The 26,370-nt window shown below is 41.1% G+C and overlaps 1 protein-coding gene across 1 annotated transcript in view; it reads left to right on the forward strand.

Moving 5' to 3' along the window:
- The window catches only part of ACVR2B (activin A receptor type 2B), a 139,626-nt gene that overhangs the window by 104,674 nt on the left and 8,582 nt on the right, over positions 1 to 26,370 (forward strand). Inside the window, exons 2-8 of the mRNA XM_067542765.1 lie at positions 4,366 to 4,573; positions 9,394 to 9,503; positions 10,871 to 11,022; positions 11,997 to 12,140; positions 13,098 to 13,241; positions 14,175 to 14,323; positions 24,459 to 24,573. Coding sequence (XP_067398866.1) covers positions 4,366 to 4,573; positions 9,394 to 9,503; positions 10,871 to 11,022; positions 11,997 to 12,140; positions 13,098 to 13,241; positions 14,175 to 14,323; positions 24,459 to 24,573 — 1,022 coding nt within the window. The remainder of the gene's footprint in view (positions 1 to 4,365; positions 4,574 to 9,393; positions 9,504 to 10,870; positions 11,023 to 11,996; positions 12,141 to 13,097; positions 13,242 to 14,174; positions 14,324 to 24,458; positions 24,574 to 26,370) is intronic.

A 26,370-nucleotide genomic window follows, 5' to 3' on the forward strand; every position in this document is an offset into this window, starting at 1 on the left:
TCTTTTGCAACTTCAAAAGAGAGTAAAGTGCTGATAGAGTGCTGTGTATTTCATTAACTCTGCACACTTCTGGAGAAGCTTTCATCCTGAAGTTTGAGTTCCTGGCAAACGTTAAGTCTCAGAAGCACCCCTTGGGGGCGGGAAAGTATGTCACCCCCATTCCACAAATGGGAACAATAGGCGGGGAGAGGCAAAATGACTTGCCCATATTCTTGCAGAAATCCAGGTTGGAACCGGTAACAGAGCCCAGAATTCCTGTTGTTAGTCACTGGACTGTGTTTTCTGCCTTAAAGAGACACTGTCAACCTATTTAAGCCTCCCCACCTTAATTCAACTTTCCTTAACGTGGTTTTAATTAGGAGACTGCAAAGAATGCATTTTGTTACAAACTGCACTCACAGGGCTGGTCTACGCTTATGGCGCTACAACAGCGCAGCTGCAGCGCTTAGTGGAGACGCTACCTTGCATCAGCATAGGTGCTCCACCTCCCTGAGAGGTGGTAACTATGTTGAAGGGAGAAGCCCTCCCATCATTATAGTGCTACCTACACCGGGAACCAGATTGGTATAACTGCGTCGCTCAGGCATGTGGAAAATCCATACACTTGAGCGACGTAATTATACCAAACATAAGTTTGTAGTGTAGACCAGGGCTCAATGTGACCCATTACAGAATAATGTGCGAGCGCCCTTTGTTGCACTGCAGCTGCAGGTAATTTAATACCCATTCCTAAAGCTGTGTACCTTCCCACTGAGACTGTCCTGGAGAGAAACAAAAGGGTTCCACCATGGTCCATGTAGTTGTAGAAACACGGCAGGATGAGACAGTTGGCAGATGGCTTCTTGCAACTAAGAGCATGTTGCAAACAGTGCAATTGTAGAAAGTGTCTCTTTAAGATAACTACCTTTAAGGGCTGTTTTTTAAAAAACAAAAACAAGAAAACCCTATTTTTCTGCAACTCAGGTGGACTTGTGATGCAGGTAAGGTATTTGCTGGATATAGACTATTTTATTTTATTTTATTTTATTTTAGGAAGCAAGTTTTACCCTTAGTCCGAAGCTTGCTCCAGGGAAGACACATGTTCTGTGGGAGGGCACTTCCCAGTCTCATTATAGAATTTCTCATGCTCAAGTGTCTGCTGCTTTCTGGTCCCAGAACTACAGCTATTGCTTTTTACATTTTCTTTCCAAAGCACTGTGCAAACAGTACGAATGACAGCATCCTTGCAAATCGTATTATCCCCACTTTACAGATGGAGTAGTGGAGGTTATGCAGTTGTGTCTGAGGTTATACAGGAAGTTGTCTGACTTGGGGGCTGCCATCCCTCTGCTTGGTTCACTAGATCAGGCTGTCAGACGAGGACTTGGATGGAGATTTGCAAGTCTGATAAAACCTTCAGGTGCTGTTAAAATTGAACTCTCCTGTGTGTGTTTTGAATATAACTTTCTGTTTCAAAGATCAGCTTTATGGCTCTTTCCCACCCTTTAAATCTCTCCTATGATACAGATTAATTATTCTTCTTGGAAAAAGAGAAGTATTGGAGAATTGAACACCTCTTTAAAAAATGAAGAGAGTTTCTCTGGTCTGAGTTTTCTCCTTGCCAGAAAAGTTACCCAGTGCTGATGACAGGTATCAAGTAATCAGGGCAGCTGACCTGGTGCGTGGCAAGGTTTAACTGCAAGAATGGCTTAGAGCAAACCATGTTCAGCACCATTTCAGAAGCCATGGTTTGTCCTGGTCCATCCTTGTACTTAAACCTTGTTCAGCACCTGTTGTCAGTAGTGGACTAATTTCCTGATGTAGACGGCTAAATTTACACTAGAATAGCTCCTTGAATGCAAACCACTCTCCAAGCTCTCTACAGATTTATATCCACCAATGAAATGGAGGCAAATCTTACCACCCTACAACAATTAAGAGAGGAAGTGAGGAAGATTTAATGCACATCAGGGGGTTGTAGACTGTAGAAAGGAAGGCTTATCCAGTAGTTAGGGTGCTAGCCTGGGATTTGGGAGACCTGAGTTCAATTCCCTGCTCTGCCACAGATTTCCTATGTGACCATGGGCAAGTCACGTAGTCTCTCTGTGCCTCATCTTTAAAGTGGGGATAATAGCCCTGCTCTACCTCCTGGAGGTGTTGTGCAGATAAATATGTTCATGATTATGAGGTGCTCAGGTACTGTAGTAATGGGGACTAAGTGCCTTAACCCCAAGGCAGATTGTAAAGTAGGCAGAATTGAACCCTGAAAGTGTGTTGAGATTTTCAAGGAGTTAAAAGTTTGATTTTACATCTTACCAAGATAATGACAATTCTAGCAGCACTGTTGTTACCTTATCACTATGCTGGGGTATTGATTCAATGTCGTTTACTGAATCACCACACCTATTACTACAATACCTAGATTATCCTTGGAAGCAACCTATCAAACTAAATGTCCAGGCCTGACCTTTTTTTCGCTGGGGTGATCCCATGATGGTATGACTGCAGCCTAAAAGGAGAATACTAATTTGAAAACCTAAACTATTATTTCTGCTTGTGTGTAATGTGTTTATAGTTCAGCATCTCAGTGGGAGTTTAAAAAGCAACCTGCTATTTGTGGCTCAGTGGCGATGTTTCTGGGGTTTCTATTTATACTCCGTTCTTGATGTGTGTTCGTGCATTTGATTTCTCCTCCCACTTTTAACATTAGTCTTTCAAATTCCTCATGCAGAATATGTCTATAACAAAGCTAGGATTTTTTGAGACATAAGACTGTGCATGTCTGAGTGTGATCTGTTCTACCTCCCACTTGACCCTCCTCCCCTTTTTAAAAAAAAATTAAAACAATTCTTTTGGTACTTTAGATCAGTGTAACTGTTTTTGGCAGCACTTCATTTTGAATCCAGTAAGGGCCTCCTTACTACTTTAGCTTCTAGCCACAGTCGTGTTAGTATCAGTGTAGGATGAGGAAAGATTGTTTGGTTGCACCAGTTCATGATGGCTTCCGTAACTCAACCCAGTTACCGTGTAAGGATACAGGTACATTATAGAGTTTACACCACTGTAAGCTCTCTAATGTAGCCACTCTAAACTGAGGAGAGAGAGCTCTCCTGTCAGCTTAACTACTTTAGCCCCACAAGCGGCAATAGCTATGTTGGTAGGAGAAGCTCTCCTGCTGACATAGCGCTGCCCATACTGGTGCTGGTGTTGGTGTAACTTATGCCGCTCAGGATTCACACCCCTTAGCCACATAAATTATGCCGACCATAAGCTGTAGTATAGACACAGCCTAAGCTTCAGTCAAGTTAATGGGGGGACGGGAAGCAGGGAATCATGTCAGATGAGATTCACCCCTGTGCAGGGACCCTGTCTGAGGCCGATGTCCCACTTATGCCCTCAGACTAGCTAAGCATGTTATTAATGTATATTAATTTATTATAGTAAGGCATAAGTGGGGCTTAGGTGAGGCATAGGATGAATTTCACCTATCATGAATAGTTCCCTCACACCCCCAAAGGAACCTCTTCCTTCAGATAGAGTGTTTCTGTCATGGTGAGGGTAGTGATTACGCTGTGTGAGGGTCCAGCAAAACAATAGTTTCCTTTGATGGTTAGGACGTACAAATTGCATACACTCTCGTTTGGGTATGATGATGAGTTTCTGAAGTGTTTTCTTTGGAAGCTGGCCTACTAATAGTACTGAAGTGTTGGTTGCACTTGTGTGAATTTACCAGTATTGTTACACCCAGGGAAATCCAAGTGCAATTGTAACAACTTTCCAGGGGCCTTGGGTTTCCAAAAAGAGAATATTCCAGCAGACCTCGTATTTAACGAGAAGGTATATCTCATAATGCTCTGTTCTGAGCTGAGTGGAGCGCGCTTAGTTTAAGGTGGCACATCACATTCCAGACCTAGGCCGCCGTTGGCTATGTTCCTGTACTGAAGACGAGGCCAGACATGGGCTGTCTCACAGAGCTCTGCAGGACATGGCTGGTCACTTGAACATTACACTTCCTCTGCGGATGATCTTGTGGTTAAAGCACTGGATTGACACTCAAGGAGATCTCTGTTCAGTTCGTAGCTTTACCATAGACTTCCTCTCTGACCTTGAGCGAATCCCATAATCTCTCTGTGGGTTAGTTCCCTGTCTGTGAAATGAGTATAATGCTTCTCTGCCTCACAGGGTGGGGAAGACAAATGAGTTAATTAAATGTGAGATGCTCAGCTGTTACAGGGCTGTGTACCATATAAGAGTGGTTAAAGATACAACATGCAAACCAAGTAGTATACCCACTTCACTGATACTCAGCAGCCAAGCATGTGTAAATGTCTATTCATGTATTTCACTTTGATTTCATTTAAACATATTTTGGTTTTGGATATTCAGGGCCAGGACGTGGCGAGGCAGAGACGAGAGAATGCATCTATTACAATGCCAACTGGGAGTTGGAGAAGACCAACCAGAGTGGCGTGGAACGCTGTGAAGGAGAGAAGGACAAACGGCTCCATTGCTATGCTTCTTGGAGAAACAACTCAGGCTCCATTGAGTTGGTGAAGAAAGGCTGCTGGCTAGATGACTTCAACTGCTATGACAGGTAATAGCCAGGCTGATCACCTGAGACACAAATTTAAATTGTATTTCAAGTGGGAAAGGCTTGCAAATTGCATTAGTGATGGGAGAAGAAGCTCTATTCAACTGGGCCCCATAAGCCTGCTTTAAGTGAGAATTTTGAGAGAAATACAAGCAATTAACAACCCTTTGCTTTCAGTATGGAAGCCCCAAAAGGCACTTTTTGGGTATTTTTTCACAGTAAAGCTCAGTAATTCTGGCATGCTCTGAAAAATGTGTCCTGTACCATTGAGTGAAGAGCAATATGTTCTTCCAAGAGTACTTGGCTACATAAAGGAAAACATGGAGTCATTTGGAGCTGTCTCGAAAAACACCAATCTCAGGGGAAGGGGGGGAGTATCAGGGTTCAGGATGTTCTTGCTTTTATGATATTGTAAAGAGTTTCTTAACTCCTTGTCCCTGTTAGCTGGATTGAGGGTGGGATTGTAGTTGTGAGAAAATGGAGGGATGGAACGTGGAAGTACAAAGTGTGTTGGGGTGTAGTGCTACCTGTAACCAGTTGTAGGGGAGATGAGCACTGCTGTGTGAAGGGTCTGGATGCATCAAAGAGTTTGGATTTTAGGAAAATATGGTCTTTACCTCATATATTTGGGCACCCTGACGCTATGTTATTTAAGGAAAACAATTTTGTAATTTTAAGAAGTTTTCCTTAATTTCAAAGTTTAAAGGAACACTGTCCATTAGTTCTGAGCCCAAGATACATGTTTAGTGTTAAAATTTTAGATAAAAGGTGGGATAGTAGAATCGTAGTGCTCAAAGGTATGGGCAAAAACTTCCATTTTCCCGCAAAAGTAGGATTATTCCCAACTGTGTATTTCCTAGTTTTTTTATCCAATCTGATTTTACATATTCTCAGATATGGGGTTTCCACCACTACTTGGGAGAGAGTGTTCTGGAGTTTAGGTCTCATAGGAAATTCTACCCTAATTTATTTCCAGTGCAACCCTATTTGAAATCCATGGGATTAAGTCGGGGCCAAATTTGGCCCTAAGTCAACAAGTATGTTCTATTCATTGAAGTTGTTCCTAGCTCTGTCTCATTCCTCTTAGCTATTTTGCCCCACCACGTAGTTCGTAAGTAATTCCTCTGATTCTTTCAAATATTTGTAGCAGGATTACTTTCTCACCATACCTGTCCTCTTAGTAGTTGCATAGTCAAGCTCCATATTCATTTAGTTTTTACTCTTTCCCAATAAATCAGCTCTTCCAGACCTCTTAGTCATTGCAGTGCTGATCCTCATGAGAATAGGAATGTTTCACTACCATTTTCTATTTTCAAACAGAAGTGTTTAGCATAACCACATTTCCTCATATAGTGTATGATCCCAAATACAGCAGGACTCTTACAGTGGCATGGTATAACACAATGCTCTCCTGCTGTAATGCAGTGGTTCTCAACCTCTTCCACGTTGTTATCTTGTGTTACAACAGAAGAATGTTTCTGGACCTTCCAACCCCTTCCATCTAGCTATAAAAAAAGGAGGATGGTTGCAATCCCTTCAAACCTGTTTGCACACCCGAGATTGAGAACCCATGCTTATAACACACTAATCATGTAGCATTAGAACTAGAAGGTACAACTGACTGGTCTAGTTTCATGGTCCAAGCTGAGTGAAATACAAAGTGTTAACAAACAACATAAATGCTGAAAACTCCATTTCAAATTTTTAGAAAGATTTTAATTTTAGCTTAACCAAGTCAGTTTTAATTATAAACTCCTTGAGTGTTCAGTTTTTATCTTGATGGTGTCCTTGTAGTTGCCCCATGCTGTTTTGCTTTGATTCCAGGAGAAAGGATAAAATGATTATAAAATGTGACAAACGTGCCTTTAAAATGAATGCAGCTGCGTTAATGTCCTCATCGCCTTTACTGGCTTTTGTGTTCAGAACACATGCACAAGCTGCTGGGCTCCTAGGGGCAATCTTATTGGGATGCAGCTGTGTTACTACGTTATTACCTGTGAGGTGTCTCCTGCAAAAAAAGAAAGTCTACATGTTCTATCAGTTGCTAGTGTCTTTCACTTTGTAACATAAATAATCGTCAGTGTTGTATGCCAAATGCTACCTTGTTGCAACACTAAGATTGAGATATTAATGATGCAAAGGTCAGGAAATATAGGGTTATGGTTCTTAGAGCAATCTTAACTCTGTCCTTTAGCTAATCTAATCTGTAAAGGCATAGATGTGATGTAAGAATCTATATAGATTCTTATGTGTGCATTACAGTATTTAAACAGTTAGTATCTAAACCCCTCATACTTGTGTATTAAAGTGGTGTTTCATTATATGATCACCCAACAAATATGCCATAACATGGCACATGTGCATTTAAAGCTGTACAAAAAGGTGCAATTTAAAAATAAATCAACAGTGCACAATTCATTTATGTGCATAGTCTCGCTGGAGGAGCAGGATTAAAATTCACTTGAAGAGCATATTAATTACTACAAAATGTGCACTTACAGCTATAGAAAAAAGTGTAGTTCTCTCCCACTATATTATATTTTACTGTATTGCTAAGTAGAATGTCAGGCTGTCCAGGGTTGTATATCTGGGCACAGTCTGAACCAATTAAGGGAAATAATGAATTGTCTATGCAGAGTAGGCTGTTTTCACCCGTTAACATAATTTCTTAACCAACAGACATAGCAAAATATGAATTCTCCGTTGAAGGCTACAAATACTCTTAAGTCTACTGCCATTAAATTCAAATGTTTTGAGTGGTCTGAGTTCAGGAAGAGGTATATGGAAACATTGCTTAATTTATTGAAACATCTTTGTTCACTTGGAGTGGCTGATGTTTCTTTGAACTAAAAAATGAAATCACTTTCTGGCTGAGATCTTGTATGAAAAATTTCAGCTCAAAAGCTAATTTTTTTCCATGAAGGAGTAAGCCACTGAAAATAGTGCCATGTATTTCAAGGGCCTTCTCCACCCTTACTATAGCTATGTGCTATTGATGTTACAATAAAGGAGGCTTGGCATGGATTCACAAATAGAGTAATAATGTCAGACACATGATTGTTTTACTACTTCCTCAATGTGTTTGAAGGAAGGAAGTTATGCATATAATTTAGCTGGATTTAGAAAATATTTTGATACAGTTCATAGAGCACAAATCTGCAACCTTAGTAACTAAAAGTAGCTGGTAATGTACTGGAGAGAGTAATAACTGACAAGTAAAGCAGGTGCTTGTAAACAGTAGCAACTTGTGCGGAGGGGGAGGGGGAAGGAGTAGTAGAGCACTACAACAGTCCTTGGAACATCTTTTGCACTGGCCTTGCAGGAAAGAGGATGTGTGGAAAATGGATGAAGTTTGTTTGAGACCTGTATGAGAATCTCTTTAAGATGCACAAAATATTGAAACAGCATGGCTAGGTAACTGCAGTGATATTTGAGCTAGAGACAACTGGGAATATTTAAAGCTACAACTTACATTTCTTAAGACAGGTACCAATGTATAGGTGGAAATCCTTTAAAGTGAACTAGGAATTATTTGAAGTAGGAAACTATATTAAGTGCATGAATAAGACCTAGTCTTTATTATTAAGGCAACTAATTATTAGTAAGACAACTAATGCAGGTGTTAGAGAGGACACACCAATAAAATGGAAATATTGTTAGATACAGTAACTACAAAGGTGGGCCTGGCTCAAGGAGGGTTTCTGGCCTCCTTCCAGTCTAAAGTGCCACATCATTACATTTAAACAGGAAACTTTTTATCCAGTGTTGCTGAGTTACAAGGTTTAAAGTTAGATGTGAAAAACCAAGTATAGCCTGGTGAGCTGAAGTACCTGGATAATACTTAAAGGGCTTTGAAATTCATGGGGATCAGAATGTTTCTAAAAAGTTGAAGCTGAGCAGCCTTAAAATAGGTCCCCTTCCAAAAAATTTATGCTAAAAGAACTTCATTTATTTGCCAAATCAAGCACTCAAAATTAGGAAATGCCAGAATTTTGGTTGCCTGTGCAACATTAATTTGGTCCATTTGTTCATATCAATAATAATAGTCTTAAATTACTTTATCATAAACTGTTTTTTTCCATGCGAGCCTTGCTTTACTGACATGTTGAGAATCCACAGCTCCCATTGACTTCCCCTGGAGTTGTGAGTGCTCAGCCCTTCTGCAGATCAGCCTCCAGGTGATTCAAGTTGAGTACCCAGAAAATGAAGAACACATAAGTAGTGGCTACGTACCAACATTTTAATTAAAGTAACTTATTCAGTATCATATAAAAAGCTCAGTGACAGAGGCAGGGGTAGTACTGAGTTCTCCTACCTTAACCACAAAACCATCCTTTTTCTTCCTGCAATCCCCCTACCTTTTAACTGCTAGAGCAAATCAGACAAGGCTCCTCAGCCTCATTCACTGGACACAGCCCATTTCTTTCCCTGAGCATTGTCCATCCAGTGCACTGAATGACGCAGATGACTGGTGAGGAAAAAAGTGTGATTAAAGATCTAGGAAGAAAGAAAGAAAAGTGCATGCTGACAGTCTGCCAAAAGTACTGGAATGTTCACTCTTAACCGGGGTTTAATTTACCCTTTTGCATACTCATGGACAATGTCTAGAAATTAGAATTCTATGGCAAAGTCTCTTTCTTGGTTACTCCCTTAAAAATATGTTCATCTTAAAAGATTATAGATCTGCAGAATGCAATAGAAGGAGGAGAAAAACAGAAATCACTATAGTCAGATTTTCACATCCAAGGGACAGTATAAGGCAATTCACTTACTTTTTACCCCCTCTTCTCTTTGTTCCTCTACTCCTTCTGTCACTGATATAGGCAAGAATGTGTAGCCACAGAAGAGAACCCTCAAGTATTTTTCTGCTGCTGTGAGGGGAACTATTGCAATGAGAAATTCACTCACTTACCTGAAGTAACTGGTCCAGAAGGTAAGTGACTCATTTTGGAGAGGGAAAAAAATCTGTTTATGAACCTTGATCTCTGTTGGTTTGTGGGGGTCTGTGTAGCAAGCAAGAAATCAGAAGATGCTTTCAGTTACAAACTTTGGAAGTTTAACAGATAGATGTTTTTACATAGCACTTTTTAAAAAATGTTGCTGTTCTAATCTTTTGAGTAAAGTGTATTGAACAGAAACTTTGTATATCATTAACAAGGAATACATTCGCTTTATGATGAATACTCAAGGTGGATTAATGCAAAAGGAAGCCTAGTAAGAGGAGAAATAATATAGTTAAACTTATGAGTCTGGACAAACTGTCCCACTTAACTAACTTCCTAGTGTACTTTGCTGGCTGAGGAGATTAGAAATGAATGGTTATGCCGTTGTGGTGATTTCCAGCATTTCTGGTTATAAGATAAAGGGCAAATAATAGCAAGTTCTCTCTTATGGAAAAAGTATTAGAGTTAAAAGAAAATGATACTTCTCTATAGGTTTCTTTTAAACCATCCTATAAAATTTTAATGGAGAACATATATCTTTTCTATAGGGTGGTCTTAAGGAATCTATAGAAAGGGTCTTGTTCTCTGTTGAACTGTATAGATTTTCAGAATAATGTTTATAGAACTTTATTAGTCAGATCCTTATCAAATTTTCCAGGACTTTATGAAAAAGTTATTAATTGTTTAATAATTAAATAATTTGTAATTGTTTTTATTATCTATCATTATTAAAATACCCTTCATAGTCTCATAATAAAAATAAGCCTTTCCCTACTGATATTTTTGTTTAATTCGGCAGATATTGATATTTGTCCTTTCCCATCTTTCTATGTCTCCAGTGTAGCAACATGGCTCTATTTAGACTTCCCATTCTTTGTACGGCAGCTTTATTGATGTAATGGGGAATTGGAGCTACTGTGAAGACAGTACTTTTGCTGATGGCTTCTGCAGCATTTTACTTTAAACTGACATCTTGTTACCATGGCTGGAAAACCTTTCTCTTTGTTAGATAATGGCAGTGGTGGGGGGGAGTCTTTGGCATCCTTGCCCATGTAAACCCTTTGGAGTTAACAGCAGGCAAGCATGTGGACTTAGTAACTGCAGCAGGCAATTTCCTACTTCGCTTGGGTCCATGGAACTTATTTGGGGAAGTTCTAATGTGGTACTTTAGAGCATGCATGGCTAGATCTTTATTAATAAACTGGTCATTACAAGAGCGTGAGTGTCACACCAGCAAATGTCTGTTGAGGAGTCGGGGGAGGGCAAATGCTTGTGTATGTCTGGAACTACAGCCACTAATGCCATTGCAAATATTAAAAAATCCTGTTTCACTTACTATTCCCCTCCACTCTTACAGTAATATATGAACCACCACCACCAACACCCTCACTACTCAACATTCTGGTTTACTCTCTGCTTCCAATTGCTGTCCTGTCAATGGCCATTCTCTTGGCCTTCTGGATGTATCGTCACCGAAAGCCCCCATATGGGCACGTTGACATTAATGAGGTGAGTCAGAAGCCTCATACCTTGAAAACTAAAGTGCAAGAGTTGACTTTTTTTTCTTTTTTTTCTTTTTGTAAACTTAGTGGAATTAAGTTTACATGGTGGTTAAGAAGGTACAGAAGCTGTTCAGTTTGAGTATTTCAATCCTCTTAGATTGATTGTCCTTGGATAGCACATTATTAATTTAAGATGGCATAACTTTCTCTTTGCTTTGTTAAATTGTTAAAAAAGTGTTGCAGTACCATGCTGGAATTCATAATGCCTGTCTTAGCACATGCTGTAAGAACAATATTTTTATATTAGGTGAAATTAAAAAAATCTTATGGCCTAATTTTAGTTTGAGGTGCTGATCACCTTTTTATTCCTGCATGGCTAGAAATGACCTATGCCAAATGAGCTTTACAAACATGGAAGATAGATTTGGGTTGGAGGAGGCCAACGACTCCTTTACATGAAGCTACACTGTATCATAAAATAGCATCTTTCATACAAACACTGAGTTTATACAGCTGTTATTTTTATGGAAGCTTATTGTGCCTGATTGGGTGACAAACCTGTTTACTTGCTATTCATTAAAATGGTCTGAAATATTCATAATGAACTTCAAAACTATTTGAAATTCTAGGTGTATTTTGCTATTTTATAACAAAACTGAAGGAGATATCATTAAGATGTAAATGTTTTCCAAGTGAAGAGAGCCTTGGCATTGAAGACATAAGAAAATTCAAGGTTTTGCCATAATTTGCTGCAAAAAGTAGTTTAACATTTCATATAAACCACATTTGAGGGTGGGAAATGCCATCTCATTGGCTAAGTGTTTCATGCGAAAATTTTGCAAAACAAAATGTGAATTTCACACTGCTCTGCTACTTATTCATAACTTGGTTTGAACAGTAAAATTTCAATCAAATAAAATTCCTTTTTTCCTCTTGACTTCAGTTTGTAATCTGTATCTGTATCCTTGTTTTGTCTTCTAGGACCCTGGTCCACCACCCCCTTCTCCGCTGGTTGGTCTTAAGCCTTTGCAATTACTGGAGATCAAAGCTAGGGGGCGCTTTGGCTGTGTCTGGAAGGCTCAGCTGATGAATGACTATGTAGCAGTGAAAATTTTCCCCATACAGGTGAGAAGTTCAAGGACTTCTATACACCTTTTAGTATGTTTACCTCATTAGCAAATGCCATCTGCAGCAGTTGGTGTTTCAAGCTGGTCAAACAATCCCATTTTGAAATCTACGGAGCTTTTTAACTTTAGTCTGAAAGTTTAGAGTTGTAGATATTCAGGGAGGCAGAATGCACTACAATAGCCAAACAGTGCACAAGTGTCCATGTTAATCCCAGATCTTGCATGATTGTTGCCTGGGTAAATTGTGAATCCAGGCCCGAACCTAGCAAGTAATTTGCAGCTCACAAAGCCACAGTCCTAATGGAGTGAAAACTAAATTGCACAGGAACAGTACTGTGCTGAATCATTATATTTTTCACTTTGAACATTGAAAACTCTATGAGAATTGCAAATGGAAAGACCAAAACAATCAAATATCTTCCGTTGAAGAAAAATGACTGAAAAATCTTTGTGCCCCTTCCCTGGTTCCTTCCTCTTTATTCCTCCTCTTCACTGTTTTTGCCATCATGGTTTTATGGAAGGAGAATTTCATATCCTAGCTCCAGACCAGCTGTGGCTAACTAGTTGAACATCTACACAGTCCATTATGGTTTATGATAATCTTAATAATTACAGCTAAAATATAAATCTAGGTACTATTTGCATAGACTTTATTCTTTTATTTGCTTTTGCAGAAATCTTGGCTACATTTATTTATAAGTGACTTTGTATTGTTAGTTTTCACTTTTTTAATGAGACTAAAGAAATATCTGATGATGGCTTGGGAAGGGGCTGAGTATCCCCCTGTAGACCTTTTGGGAAACTGACTAATTTTAAAGGCATCCGTTCTCGTTTTTATGACCTCCAAGAATGACTTTGAGGAGCATCAGCAATGCACTGTGTCATGGCAACTATTTGCTTTAAATGAAGGGTTTAATTTAGGAATGGTCTTTGATCATGTTTCCCTCTGCTTTAGGATAAACAATCCTGGCAGAGTGAGAGAGAAATCTTCAACACCCCTGGCATGAAACACGAAAACCTTTTGCAGTTTATTGCGGCAGAGAAGCGAGGAACAAACCTGGAGATGGAGCTATGGCTGATCACAGCTTTCCATGACAAGGTACCATACATCCACATCTCCATTTGGGGGCTAAAGGGACTGATGCTTATTGGGACAACTATGCAGGATTTGGAATGGGTGTTTAGCATTTGAATAGCCACTTTGGAATGTCAGGTTCCCCTTGAAGCTATTCCAAAGTATCTCTCACTTCTCCATGGGGAGCTATCTTTCAGTTTGTTGAAATTAAAAAGGCAAACTTAACCCGTGGTTTAAAGATTTCTCAGAAAAACTGGGGCTTTGGAAAATCAGTCTGTTCTGCAGGACAGGACGAGAAGTGGAAAAGGCCAGCATTAGCTCTTGTAAGCAGTAGTAACCTTGCACATGTGTGTAGGCAAACCTGAGAGATAGCACTCGGAGCAGACAGTCAGACTGTCCTAATCCTTACTCTGCACTTTCAGACAAGCTTTGTGTTTACTTAGAACTCACAGCATATCTCTGTTTCATGGATTGCTTTAGTTATCAAATATAACTAACATTTAAAATAAAACAAACATGCACAAATCCAGATTTGAGCCTGCAATGTTATCCTTGTGTTTAATCCAAGGTTCATTGAGTCAATCATTTCCATAGCCAGCTGGTGGAATGCAAAATCTTTTCTCATTTAAGGCTTTCTCCTTCTTGTATGGCTGCTCCAGTTTTTTGTGGAGGTAGCTAGACCTGGTGGAACTAAGTTTTAAAGCCATTAGGTATTTTTATTTCAAATACTCTAAATCCATGTGTTACAATGAGTCTGGGAAAGTGATAGTATTTCACCAACGTTCTTAACTCTTCTCTTCTGGTTTTATTCTTTGCATGTGGGCTTTTCTGTCACATCCAAGTTCAAATTTCTCAAGAACTCATTAAAACTATTCTCTCAGCTGATGATTTCGTACAACTGTCACTTACCAGGGTCTGTAATTAAGTTCTAAGAACATATGATGTCCTGTTTCTCAGGGCTCTCTGACAGATTACCTGAAGGGGAATATTATCAGTTGGAATGAACTCTGCCATATTGCAGAAACGATGGCCCGTGGACTGTCCTACCTACATGAAGATGTCCCTTGGTGTAAAGGGGAAGGACACAAACCTGCCATAGCACACAGGTATTGTCTTTTTGCATAACTATGGTTCTTCAACTCATGACCTGAAGAGCTCTGTGAAACTTGAAAGCTTGAAACTTCCACCAGCAGAAGAAGTTGGTCCAATAAAAGGTATTACCTCACCAACCTTGTCTCTTTCTAAAATACATGACCTTCTGGTGATGATTTTGTTGAATAGAGGAGGGAGGAGATATTTCATGTATCATGCATAGGTAAAATATTTTGCAAAAGATACCCATACAGGAATTGCTTCACCCATCACTGATATAGTGGAAGAGTATTAGCCAGGTAAGTAGTCTGTGCCACCACACTGCAGAGCCCTCGTAGAAGAAAGGAATTGAGGCCAAAAACATGGGGGGACAAATCCTCCTTTGGAGATGCCAGGGGACATTTAATGTCCAGATGGAGTAGGCAGGACCTCAGTTTAGTTCTTATCCAAAGGACCTATACATTGGAATACTGTGTCCAGTTCTGGTGTTCACAATTTAAGAAGGATGCTGATAGATTGGACAGGGTTCAGGAGAGCCGCAAGAATGATTGAAGGATTAGAAAACAAGCCTTCTAACAATTGACTCAAAGAGCTCAATTTGTTTAGCTTAACTAAGGGAAGGTTTTAAAGGCTGCCCCTTGATCACAATCTATAAGTACCTACATGGGGAACAGAAGTTTGATAATAGAGGACTCTTCAGTCTAGCAAACAAAAGTATAACAAGATCCAGTGGCTGGAAGTTGAATTTAGACAAATTCAGATTAGAAATTTTTACTGTAGTGGTAGATTCTCTATTTCTGGCAAGTTTTAAATCAAGATTCGATGTGTTTTAAAAGATCTGCTCTAGTTTAAACAGGAATTAATTCAGGAAAGTCCTGTGTCCTGTTTTAGATGGGAGGTTAGACTAGATGATCAGAATGGTCCCTTTTGGCTTCATAATCTGAACAAACTTTCTGGTAGTCTATATATTCTGTAAATCTACTTGACTCTGCAAGGGCTTAAACCTGTGCTTCCAGGGAATATAATTACTTCAAGCCTGATGCTTAGTCTTCAAATTCAGCCTCTGCAGCTGAGCTTTTGTTCAGAAGGAAAGCATAAGGGAAATAGAAAGTGGCTGCTGTCTATTACTCATTATTTTATAGCACTTACCTTGCTATGAGCTGTACAAAAGATACAAGAAGAGAGGGTCCCTGCCCTAAAGAGCTTACAGTACATTTTAGACATGGCACAGGTTAGGCTGGCAAAGCAAGTTGCTGGAGTGCAGAAGGATGAGGGTTATGGCAGCAATCATATGGATGTCTTGATGGTTCTGTATAGCTTGTTCTAAAATAAATATATCGAGATAGCATAGTCTTGGTTGCTCGAGGCATCGTGTGATAGGTGAGTTTTCAGAAAGCCTTCCACCTGATTTAAATTCTATGTACATGCTAGTCTCTGAACATACTCCTCCACCCACTGCACTTTATGTTTCAGCCCAAGCCAAAGTAAATTTCATCTGCAGTAGTCTGTACCTAACTTGGTGGGACATATTTTATGTATGAAAAGCTAAATCTGTTTTAAAAAGTGTTTTATGTTCAGTGACTTTGTGTGCCTTTCCACCCCGCTGCCCCAACACCAAAATACTAAGAGAATTCTGAGAAACATGATCTTGTGCAAGAGCCTGCAGCTGCATTTCAGTTGCTTGTGGGGGAACTCTGCCTCCTTGACACTTTCCCCTGTATAATAAATGCGGTGATTTATATGTGAAATTCCTAGAGGTGGGGCAGGGAAAAAGCCATACAAAAATCTTGAAGCTCTGGACCATGGTAATTAGTGTCACAATAGATTTAGCAAATGAGGCAGGAGAGGAGGGGGAGGGGGAAGAATTCATTCCCCATGTGTGAACTTATCGAGCATCTATGGAGCCTGTAGTTTCAGGAGGGAGGGTGTATTTTACTGGCTTTCCCCGTCTAAAAAAATAAATTGCTGAGTAAATGTGTTTAAAGTTGGGTGATACTTTTGAATAGCACAGGACAATGCACTGTTAAAATGCTTGAATTCTCGGTTAAGTCTGAGTGAGTTACTGCCATAAAAAGCTTCAGCTAACTCCTTAACACCAGTGGCCTCTGGCACAAAAGGAGGATTAATGTAGTAATTCTCACAGTCCTTGCTTGTCAGTGTGATAGTGCTCCCTAGTGGAAATTTAAAGTATAGATCAGTGGAATCTAATGCTGCAAAAGATCAGTTCTTCTTCAAACAGTGTCCCTATGGGTGCTCCACTTCAGGTGCGCACATGCCTCTCAAGCCCTTGATTGGAGATTTTCAGCTAGCAGTGACAGTTCAGCTTGTGGATGCATCCTGAGCCTCCTAATGTCAGACACCAGGGCTATATAGGAATGCATCGGTGAACCACCTTGGCCTAAGAGGGATCTGGCCTTAGAGTGTCTGCCTGGACTATGCCTCAGCCTTTCTGTTTTTTTTCAGTAGTGTTGAGAAACTTAGGCCTGGTCTACACTGCTGGCGGTGTCAACGGGAGGTACGCAAGCTACGTACTGAAACTTGCGCATCTCCTGTCAACTTACTAACGTTCCCTTACCACGGAGTCTCCACTGCGCTGTGTTGACAGAAAACGCCTTCCAGTCAACGCAACTTTGCTTTTTGTGTGGGGGAGGGCGGGGAAGTTGGATTTACTGCAGAGACCGGAAAGCACTTCTGTGATCGATTGTGTGGGTTTCCACAGCCCACTCAGTTGATCCCACTACATCGATCCGTGGCGCCCACTGCAGCCCCGGCAGTATAGACATACCCTTACTCTAGTAGTTGTTAGTGTGGTTAGAGTGAGTTAGTTTGTATAGGCAGTGAGAGGATTGTTTTGTTCCCCTCTGGGAGACTTGTTTTCTTAGCAAGGCATTCCTGGCCTGCCAGGCTTCAAATGCTACCTCTCCTGGGGAGAGGCTATTCCTGTAAGTGATGGCCATTCTTAAGTGCGTCCATTGCTTGGGGGTGTTCCATGTCTCCCAGAAGTGTAACTTCTGCTTGGCCCTCAACTCTAGGGCAGGAAAGAACAGGGAGATTAAGCTGAGACTGTTCATGATGGAATGCTCCCTGCATCCAGAACCAGGTCAGGAGACACCACCTCCCCCTCAACCCTGGTACATCTGTCCCTGGACAGATCCAGCACCACTTCTACCTCGGAGCAGGCTTCCCCTAAGGAAGGGAAGACTTTGGAGCCTTCTAGGAAGGAGGAGTGCAAATTCTCACTCCAAGAAATCAGGGGCTCCAGTGAAGAAACCAATGAAGAAACCAGGGGCTCCAGTGTTCAGGCTCAGTCCCAGGGTCTCACGGGCATCTGTGATGTCCCTCAAGAGGGAGGGTAACTAGGTTGCAGCCTTGCACCTAATTCCAGAGTATTCTGAGGTCCAAGTAGACAAGGCTTTGGTGGTGTGGCCAGGCTAGGTAGATCGGAAGAAGGAAGTCACCTGGACTTACTAGCGTCCCATCCCTTCCCACAGAGGCGGAACCACGCCCAGCCTGGCCTTCTGGGGGGCCAGTGAGAGAAAGGTTGCTTAGATGAGATAACTTAGACACTGCTGGCAGATCCATCTCCAGGGGGGTGGTTATGTACAGGGCATCATGGCTTCAGTTGTCAGGGTTTCTAAGAGAGGCAGAGAATGCTGTGGAGGACCTCCCCTTTGATGTTCAGAAACCCTTTATGGGAACCATGAATGAGTCCCTACACATGCTGAAAGACTCAAGGATTATCTTGTGGAAGTGTCTCAACCTTTCCAAACTATTGTACCCCTTTCAGGAGTCTGATTTGTCTTGTGTACCCCCAAGTTTCACCTCACTTAAAAATACTTGCTTTCAAAATCAGACATAAAAATACAAAAGTGTCACAGCACGCTGTTATTGCTGAAAAATTGCTTACTTTCTCATTTTTACCATGTAATTATAAAATAAATCAACTGGAATATAAATATTGTACTTACATTTCAGTGCATAATAAATAGAGCAGTATAAAACAAGTCAATGTCTGTATGAAATTTTAATTTGTACTGACTTTGCTAATGCTTTTTATGTAGCCTGTTGTAAAACTAGGCAAATACCTAGATGAGTTGATGTACCCTCTGGAAGAACTCTGCGTACCCCCGGGGATACATGTACCCTTGATTGAGATCCACTGCTTTACGATCCCTGGGTACATCTACAAATAAGAGGTTTAGTAGGTCACAGATTGCCCAGAGGTCACATTGTGATGCTCAGTTTTCTGGATTCCATAGATCCACTGAGCCCCCCCACCCCCACCCCATCTCCAAAAGAGAGACCGAGATTCCAGAGAAAAAGAACCACTCAGGCACTCTCTTTGACCACCCAGGCCTCATCCAAGCAGCAGTTTTGTTAGTTGGTTGAGGGCTCGCCTCTTCTCCACCTCTGAAAACAAGAAGTGGTGCCCTCTTTTCTCTTTGAGGTGTGTCTCGGTCACCGCTCTTTGGGAGACACTTTCCTTTTGCCTTGGAAGAAGGGTCTTTTTTTTCTGCGTTTCCTCCTACACCTTTAATTCTGTGGGTCATGAACAAGATTAGGCAGGACAGAGACAACCTTGGTACGCATACCTGCTTCACCTATTTGTCCAATCACCATTCAAGCTTCCAGCCATTCCTCACCTCCTCTGTCAGGATGCAAGTTGCATGCTTCACCCCAAATTAGCGGTTCTGCACATCAGGGCGTGGTTCCTTGACGGTTCTAGTGGTTAGAGGCTGCCTGCTCTGCAGAAGTACAAGTACTGCTTGCCTAAAGAAATGGAAGGGGTTCTGTCATTGATGTGGTCATCGCTCCTTTTGCCCCGATTCAGATCCACTGCCACTCATCCTGGATTACCTGCTGGATCTGAAGAAATCAGAATTATCCATCAGCTCGACTAAGGTACATTTAGCTGCTATGTCAGCCTCCCATCCCCCGATGGAGGAATTCTCTGTATTTGCTCACCTGCCATTGTCTAGATTCATTAGTGAGTTGGGCACTCTCTATCCCTGCGTTAGACAGCTCACCCCTATCTGGGACCTCAGCCTGATAGTCAGTCACCTTATGAGACCTCCATTCAAACCAATGGCACATTGTTTCCTGCTCCATTTATTTACGAAGACTGCCTAGTCACCATCCTGTCGGTTCATAGGGTCAGGGAAGTCAGGGCCTGAATGGCAGCTCCTCCCTTCTCCCCCATTTACATTGTTCTCTGGGATAAGTTCTCTTACACCCACATCCTAAATTCTTAATGAATGTTCTATCAGATTTTCACCTTAATTAGTCCGTCCATCTACCAGTAGTTTTCCCAAAACCTCATAGCTCTCAGCAGGAATACTATTTCTGTTCCCTGGATATTAGAAGGGCTTTGGCAATTTTGAAGGTCACTAGGCTCTTTATCTCCATCGTGAATAGATCCAGGGGATTCTCTCTCTCTATTCAGAGACTTTTGAAATAGATGTCTGGTTGTTTCACTTGTTATGAGTCTGCGGGTGCTCAATCTCCTCCGCCCCCCGTTAAGGTAATAACACATTCGACCAGATCTTAGGCAACATTTATAGTATTACTGAAAAATGTACCAATTTCTGACATATGTAGAGCTGTTATATGGGCTTCAATACATAATTTACAAAACATTACGCTCTTATCCATGCCATCGGATCAGATGCAGCACTTGGTTCTGCAGTATTATCTTCAATTCTGGACTCTGTTCTGAAATTCCCTCCTCCTTCTGTGGATACTGCTCGGGAATCACCTGAAGTGGACCACCCATAGGGACACTACTCAAAGAAGTAGAAGAGGTTACTCACGTTGTGCCGTGTAACTGGTTCTTTGAGCTATGTCCCGCTGTGGGTGCTCCACTACCAGACTTCCTTCCCATCTGCTTCGGACTGTTTCCTAGGACAGTCTGGGGTAGAGAAGGAACTGAGAATGGTTCGCCCATGCACCTCAATATAGCTTCAGTGTCTGCCTAGAGGAGGCAGAAGGCGTGTGTGTGGGCAAAACAGACACTAACTGAAAATCTCCAAGCAAGGGCTTGAGAGGCACATGTGCACCTGAAGTGGAGCACTCATAAGGGGACACATCTTGAAGAATCACAGTTACTGCCTCTTCTTTTTCATAGTTGGCCATCCGCTCCCATGTGATTTGGTACTCTATTTAAAATAGCACATTGGCATGGATTCTGTTGAGTTACACCATGCATAAAAGTGAGTGGCTTTCATTAGCAATGATCTATTCCTGTGCCCATTGATGTCGGTGGAAGTCTTTCCACTGACTTCAGTAGAAGTTGAATCAGGTCTGTAGTGAGGTCTCAGCATTGTCTGTACTGGAGATCACGCCTACCACTCAATTTAAAGTTGGCTGGGGTGTAGGGGAATGAGAAGAGCAAGCTAACATCCCTGTACTGAATATCCAATTGGATTAATAATAACTGTATAGTTGTGGGGTTGAAATGTACTTGACTGTTAATATGTGGTGCAGGCAGGTGGCAATGCAGGGGGAGTGGGACCTGCTGCTGTCAGTCAAATAATCCTGTCCCATATCTCACTTCATTTTAGAAGCGTAAAATTCAAACTGTCAGGTAATTTCAGGGTGATGCCCGATCATGGTTCAGCCACTGTTTGCAAAAGCCCAGTGCATGTTCTGTACTGTTCTACAATGTAGAATCTTAGAAAAACTTTGCTTGGTAAGTTTAATATCATTAAATATCACTGTTTTTACGCTGGTGGGGAAGCCCCTATAGCATGGAACCAGCCTCTAAGAAGTCAGGGATCAGATAAGTGGCATTTTAGTATATGGTTGTAAAAATGTTTTACAAATGTTACACAACTAGACTGTATCCTTAAAAATGCTACTTACTTCTGAGCCCCTAGAGGCTGTGCTTGTTTTCTGGTAGCATTTCCCAGACGTGTGACTTTTTCTCAGCATGGGGCGTACTGGGACATCACATTGGAGTGGACACTGGCTGTGTTGGGGAGGTCTGTAAAGGCAGGTTAGGGAGGTGGTAAGTTTACAGGCATTTATGAGCCAAATGCCATTTTACTCTGGATGTGTGAGCTCTTAGCTCACAACTGTAGGGTGCTGATGTATTTAAAACTCACATTTTATTTATAGGAGCAGGTGATAAAATAAACTTGTATTGATCTTTATCATTATCATTGTTGCCAGTGGCTTCTGGGATAAACATGGGTGTGAATGACATTATGGAAGAAGAATTATTCTCTTGCTGCATTCTGTTAGCTGCCAGCTAAGCCTCTCAAATGGCTCATCCCCACATGTCAATGGGAGGAGGCTAGCAGGAAGGGATTTTCAGTGGAGGCCCCTGACTCTAGAGCTTAATTTCTCCCCCTCTCCACCCCCAATTCCCTGGTCTGACTGAATTAGTTTGCTGACCTTCGGGTCATGTTGCCAAGTCACAGACTGGCTGTGCCTTAAAATCCTATTTCTTAGATCTGAGTGGGAGTCACCAGATGTTCAGTTGCTCAGAAAATCGGACTGTTTTTATTTAAGCACATAAATATAGATCTTCTTGTCTCACTCTTCGACAGCTAAAGTCCCAAGTGAGGCTCTTTCTGTTGAAGATTTTTTATTTTTATTTTTTTTTGTGAGCAGAGGAGTCATTCCTTGACATATTTGGCCACTCAGTCAGTTTGGATATAAGTTTTTTAAGTGTTTTTACCTCTTTGTATAAGCGCATGGAGAATGTGATAAATGCACAATATGCCCTGAAGAGAGTGTGAGCGTGTGTATGTGGATTTATATATCTATGCGTCTAATCATTCATTTTTACTTTTTAAGATGGTGGAGCAGTGTATCACTGTGGTTTAGTGAGTTTCTGTCATTAAATTAACTCCTCTGCCAAATGGAGTTGTAGTTCAATGAGGGAGAACCATGAGAGTACAGCTTTGCTTAAGCAATTAAGCACTCTTTATTTAAATTCTGTCCTGAATACGCTATAATAGCAAATCCTACACTTGCAGAAATGTCTCCAATAACAGCTTTGCTGTACAGTGGATTACATCACTTCCCCAACCTTTAATCACCTAGCCAGAAACTCCTGAACTAGAACATCCAGCTTTGCGTGTTGCTGTGGTAAGAAAGAATATTTCCTTTCTCAGAAGGCTGAGACTTGGGTGTTGAGCAGCTCAGCCTGCCCTGGGATGTGGCCTTATGATACCCAGAAATGCAGCAGGCCCCTCTGCCTGGTCCAGTGATTCCTCTCTTCCCAAAGTCTTCTGACAGGTCATTTTACAATAGTATCTGATCTCATTAATTATCTTCTGTGGGCCTGAAGTGTCCTGTATTCAGCAAGGTCACTGAATGAACTGACGGAATATAGGAAAATTATAATGCGGAGCATATAGGCATTGCCATCTGCTGTCTAAGGTCTGTAAGTTAATTATATTCACAAACATCTCTTTTCTGATGAAAATGTGAAAAGTCCATGGAGGGAGGTTTTTTTTCCATTAGGTCTTTTACTCATATGGTGACTATAAGGCTAAGGTAAGGACAGAGTTTTCAAGGGCTTGTGGACGAAACTCTGCTCAACCCATAATAAGCCACTACAAAGGGAATTTGGGCTCTGGCAATGACTAAGTGGTCCAACACCTAGGACAGTCAATGTCCCAAGATAGTGCTGGTCCAGAAGTTCAAAAATTAAAATTGAATAGATCCCTGTCACACAAAGCTATTGAAGCCCATAGAAAGGGTGAGCTGTGTTCAGCTGATATCAGCTAGTTTCCAAGGAGGCCTTGTTTTGTGAAGCGCTACTACTTTAACTAAGATGACAAAGGATTATAAATACACAACTAACATTTGCTTCCTAAATTAATGGGCATAATGAATACAGTAACTATTAAAAGGTTCTAGTACATTTGTCGGTGATGATGAGTTGCTTATAATAAACAATTAAGAAGAAACTTAGAGAAAGATTAAGCTCTCTTCTAATTAAAAATTACCTTCAGACTTTACAGAGACTGCTGACTCTGAATGGAGTCAGAGACCAGTTTTCCATACTACTTTTAAAGCCCAGTGCATATAAAATGTATATACAATATGTACAATGAATATTCTGGAGGTAATCCTGGCAAAACTAACTTGTAGTATAGCCTCTTGTCACATCTGGGAGCTCTGCCACGCTCCCCAAACGCCTCTCGGAGGGGACGTTGCTGAGAATGCCAGGCGGAGGAAGGGGTCTGCCCATTAATATGAAATGCTGGCTTTTGCATAGTGCATGAATGGTAAAAACTTTAAACGTGGGAGCTGCCTTCATGTCTCATTTTTTAATACCTCTGTGTATGTGTGGCATGTTGTATGTGTGTGTGCGGGGGAGGAGGTATGCATGTCTAGATAAATAATGTATTATGATCACTTTCGATCAATCCCTGGTTTTATTTTGACATTAATTTTCCTTGTCCTTGTTTTCCTTACACTGCCTGGTTCTTTTCTGAAATGACCCTCCCTTGCGCTTCCTTTTGCTTCTGCTCTTATTCCTCTGCCCTTCTGTTCTCTTAGACTATATATTGGAACCAATCTGACTGCCATACCCTCTACACCCTGATTGGGTACCACAGGAACCCTGCCTTCTCTATGGCAGTGTCACTATAACCCTCTCCCTCAGTTTGGGGGAAGAGAAGGTGACCGTCAAACAGCAGGCTAAAGACACACAACTGCAAAATCCACCCCAGAAATGTAAGCAGTGGCTTCACGTCAGCACAAAGGCTGGAATCTGCCCACACACCACTCTGTAGCACGTGTGAGCATCGGGCTCAGCATGTGTGTTTGCAGGCGATGCCATAATGTCACTCCTAAAGCTGTGTGTCAGTCTGACTCTACCATAGTTTCTTTGTATCTTTGAACTGGGGTATTCTGTAAAAAGGCACACCCAGAAATATATGAAGGGAAGGAAATCTGCTAAATATGGGTAGGAGCAGTGTGGGCTCTAGTTTGTTTATTGCTTTCATAAATCAGGTCTGATCTCAGCGATGTAAGAGGGGTGCATCTTCAGCATACTGTATTCACACTGTGTCATGGACTTCATCCCAAACTCGACAATTAAACCAGTCAAGTTTTGACGTGTTTATTTAAAAGTGATGAGATTTGTGACATACTAAACCATTCTCAAACTTATTTCTTGGCTGTCTGCAGGGACTTCAAGAGTAAAAATGTGCTGTTGAAGAATGACTTGACAGCAGTTCTAGCTGACTTTGGACTGGCTGTACGGTTTGAGCCTGGAAAACCCCCAGGGGATACCCATGGACAGGTAACAATTACCTTTTAAAAATAAATGTGGGGCTTACTACAACTGCTTTGTGTGGGCAGCATTTGCAAAGATGCAGAATATGGGGATGGTTACTGGGGGACAGGAGATTGCAGAAAGGCATTGCTTGGCTCAGCTTGGATAATTTGCAGGGTTGATAGGTACAAAATGCCTTTTTAATTGCTGATTTTAAGTTGGCTTTAATGATGGCTTTTGTTCAAAGCGCAGGGCAAGGGATGACCCAGATTTAACCTTTTTTATATATATATGATTACACACACACACCCCATTCTTCTACTACACCCGTTCTTCTACTTTTGCAAATTACTTATATCCCAGATACTGACTCAGGGAACAAAGTGAGCAGAAACACTTTCCATAGAGAAAGGAGCTTGATCTTAAATTTCCTGCACTGCTAGGGACTTTTTACCTGCCATTTTAAGATAACTTGTCTCCACCAGTAGCCTTTATCTGCAGAGGAAGGCTACCGATCACTGTTCCCAGTAGTGCATGTAGTCAGTTGTACAAGGCTGCATGGCATAGAGATGGAGCCTTCCTGACCCCTGGAGGCATTCGGTTTATGCCTTTCAGCATGATATTTGATCACCTTTTGTTGTCTTAGTATCAAATATTGAGTCACAAAATTATTCAATTATTTTTTTTAAAGTCCAGCCAATGTAGCTGCCTACAGACCTTTTGCAGCAATAAAACTACTGAGCTGACTACCTACTGTTTAAAAACAAAGAAAATGACCCTACTTTTTTAATAGTTCTGAATTTGCTACCTTTACATTTAAGAATGACCCCCTGTTCTTGTGTTATAGAGTGGGTTTAAAGGAGGAGCCAATAATTTTTCCTTTACACCCCTGAATATTTTTGAATATACCATTCAAATCCTAACTTCTTCTTTTCTTCTGTCCATCTGTTCCTCTATAAATGAGTAATGAGTTAGTCTTAACACCTCTGTAAATCCAGCCACAGCTCTGACCTTTTTTGTCACCTCTTTCTAGACCTTTCCAATTGCTTCTACATCTTTTTGTGCTTAGTCTTTGTCCCACATTTAGCCCCTGTCAAGATGGGAAGTTTATGATGGGGGATTCCTTAAGGAGAAAGTTGTTAAAAAAAAAAAAAAAAAAAAAAAAATTCTGCATTGGACAGGTGATTCCCCCCTGGCACTCCAGTCCCCTTCCTTTCCCACTTTTCATCATGGCTTAGTATTCTACCACATGTGCTTGTAGCACCTCTATAAAGATCTCTTTCTACTAAAAGCAACAGGATATTTAACAGTGGAGTATAATGGAGACTGAGCTGCTCTCTCAGAGTTAGAGGTGGTCTCAAGAACTTCGTTGAGGTGCATTGGCAGGACAATGTGGTGAAGTTTCCAGTGTCTATGTTATACCTCTCTGGATAAATGAGACTGTAACATCCAGGGCTGTCAAACCTACATTCACCAAACCTTTTAGCAGCTCTGTTCCTTTTTAAATTTATAAAGAGAGAATTAAGCCATCAGCTATGATCAAATAACTGAGTCTGACTTGAAATTAGTGTGTTGGAGTCTCTCCAGATATTAACTTGTTTTTACATACAGTATGTGCTGAAATAGCTAGAGGCAATGGGGTGGGTGGACCACAAAATTTCAGACATAGTCCTCTAACCTCATTGTATTTCATTCAAACCCTTAGTGTGCACTGAGTGCTCGTCATATACATATCCACACACTTCGAGCCTTTCTACAACTGTTTCCTACAACTTGAAATGGTTTTAATGAGGAATGATTCAAGAAAGAGTTGACCCATTTAAT

This window comes from Emydura macquarii, unplaced genomic scaffold (genome assembly GCF_026122565.2).
Source record: "Emydura macquarii macquarii isolate MOO-44397 ecotype Brisbane River unplaced genomic scaffold, CSIRO-AGI_Emac_v2 contig_719, whole genome shotgun sequence".
NCBI classification, from domain to species: domain Eukaryota; kingdom Metazoa; phylum Chordata; order Testudines; family Chelidae; genus Emydura; species Emydura macquarii.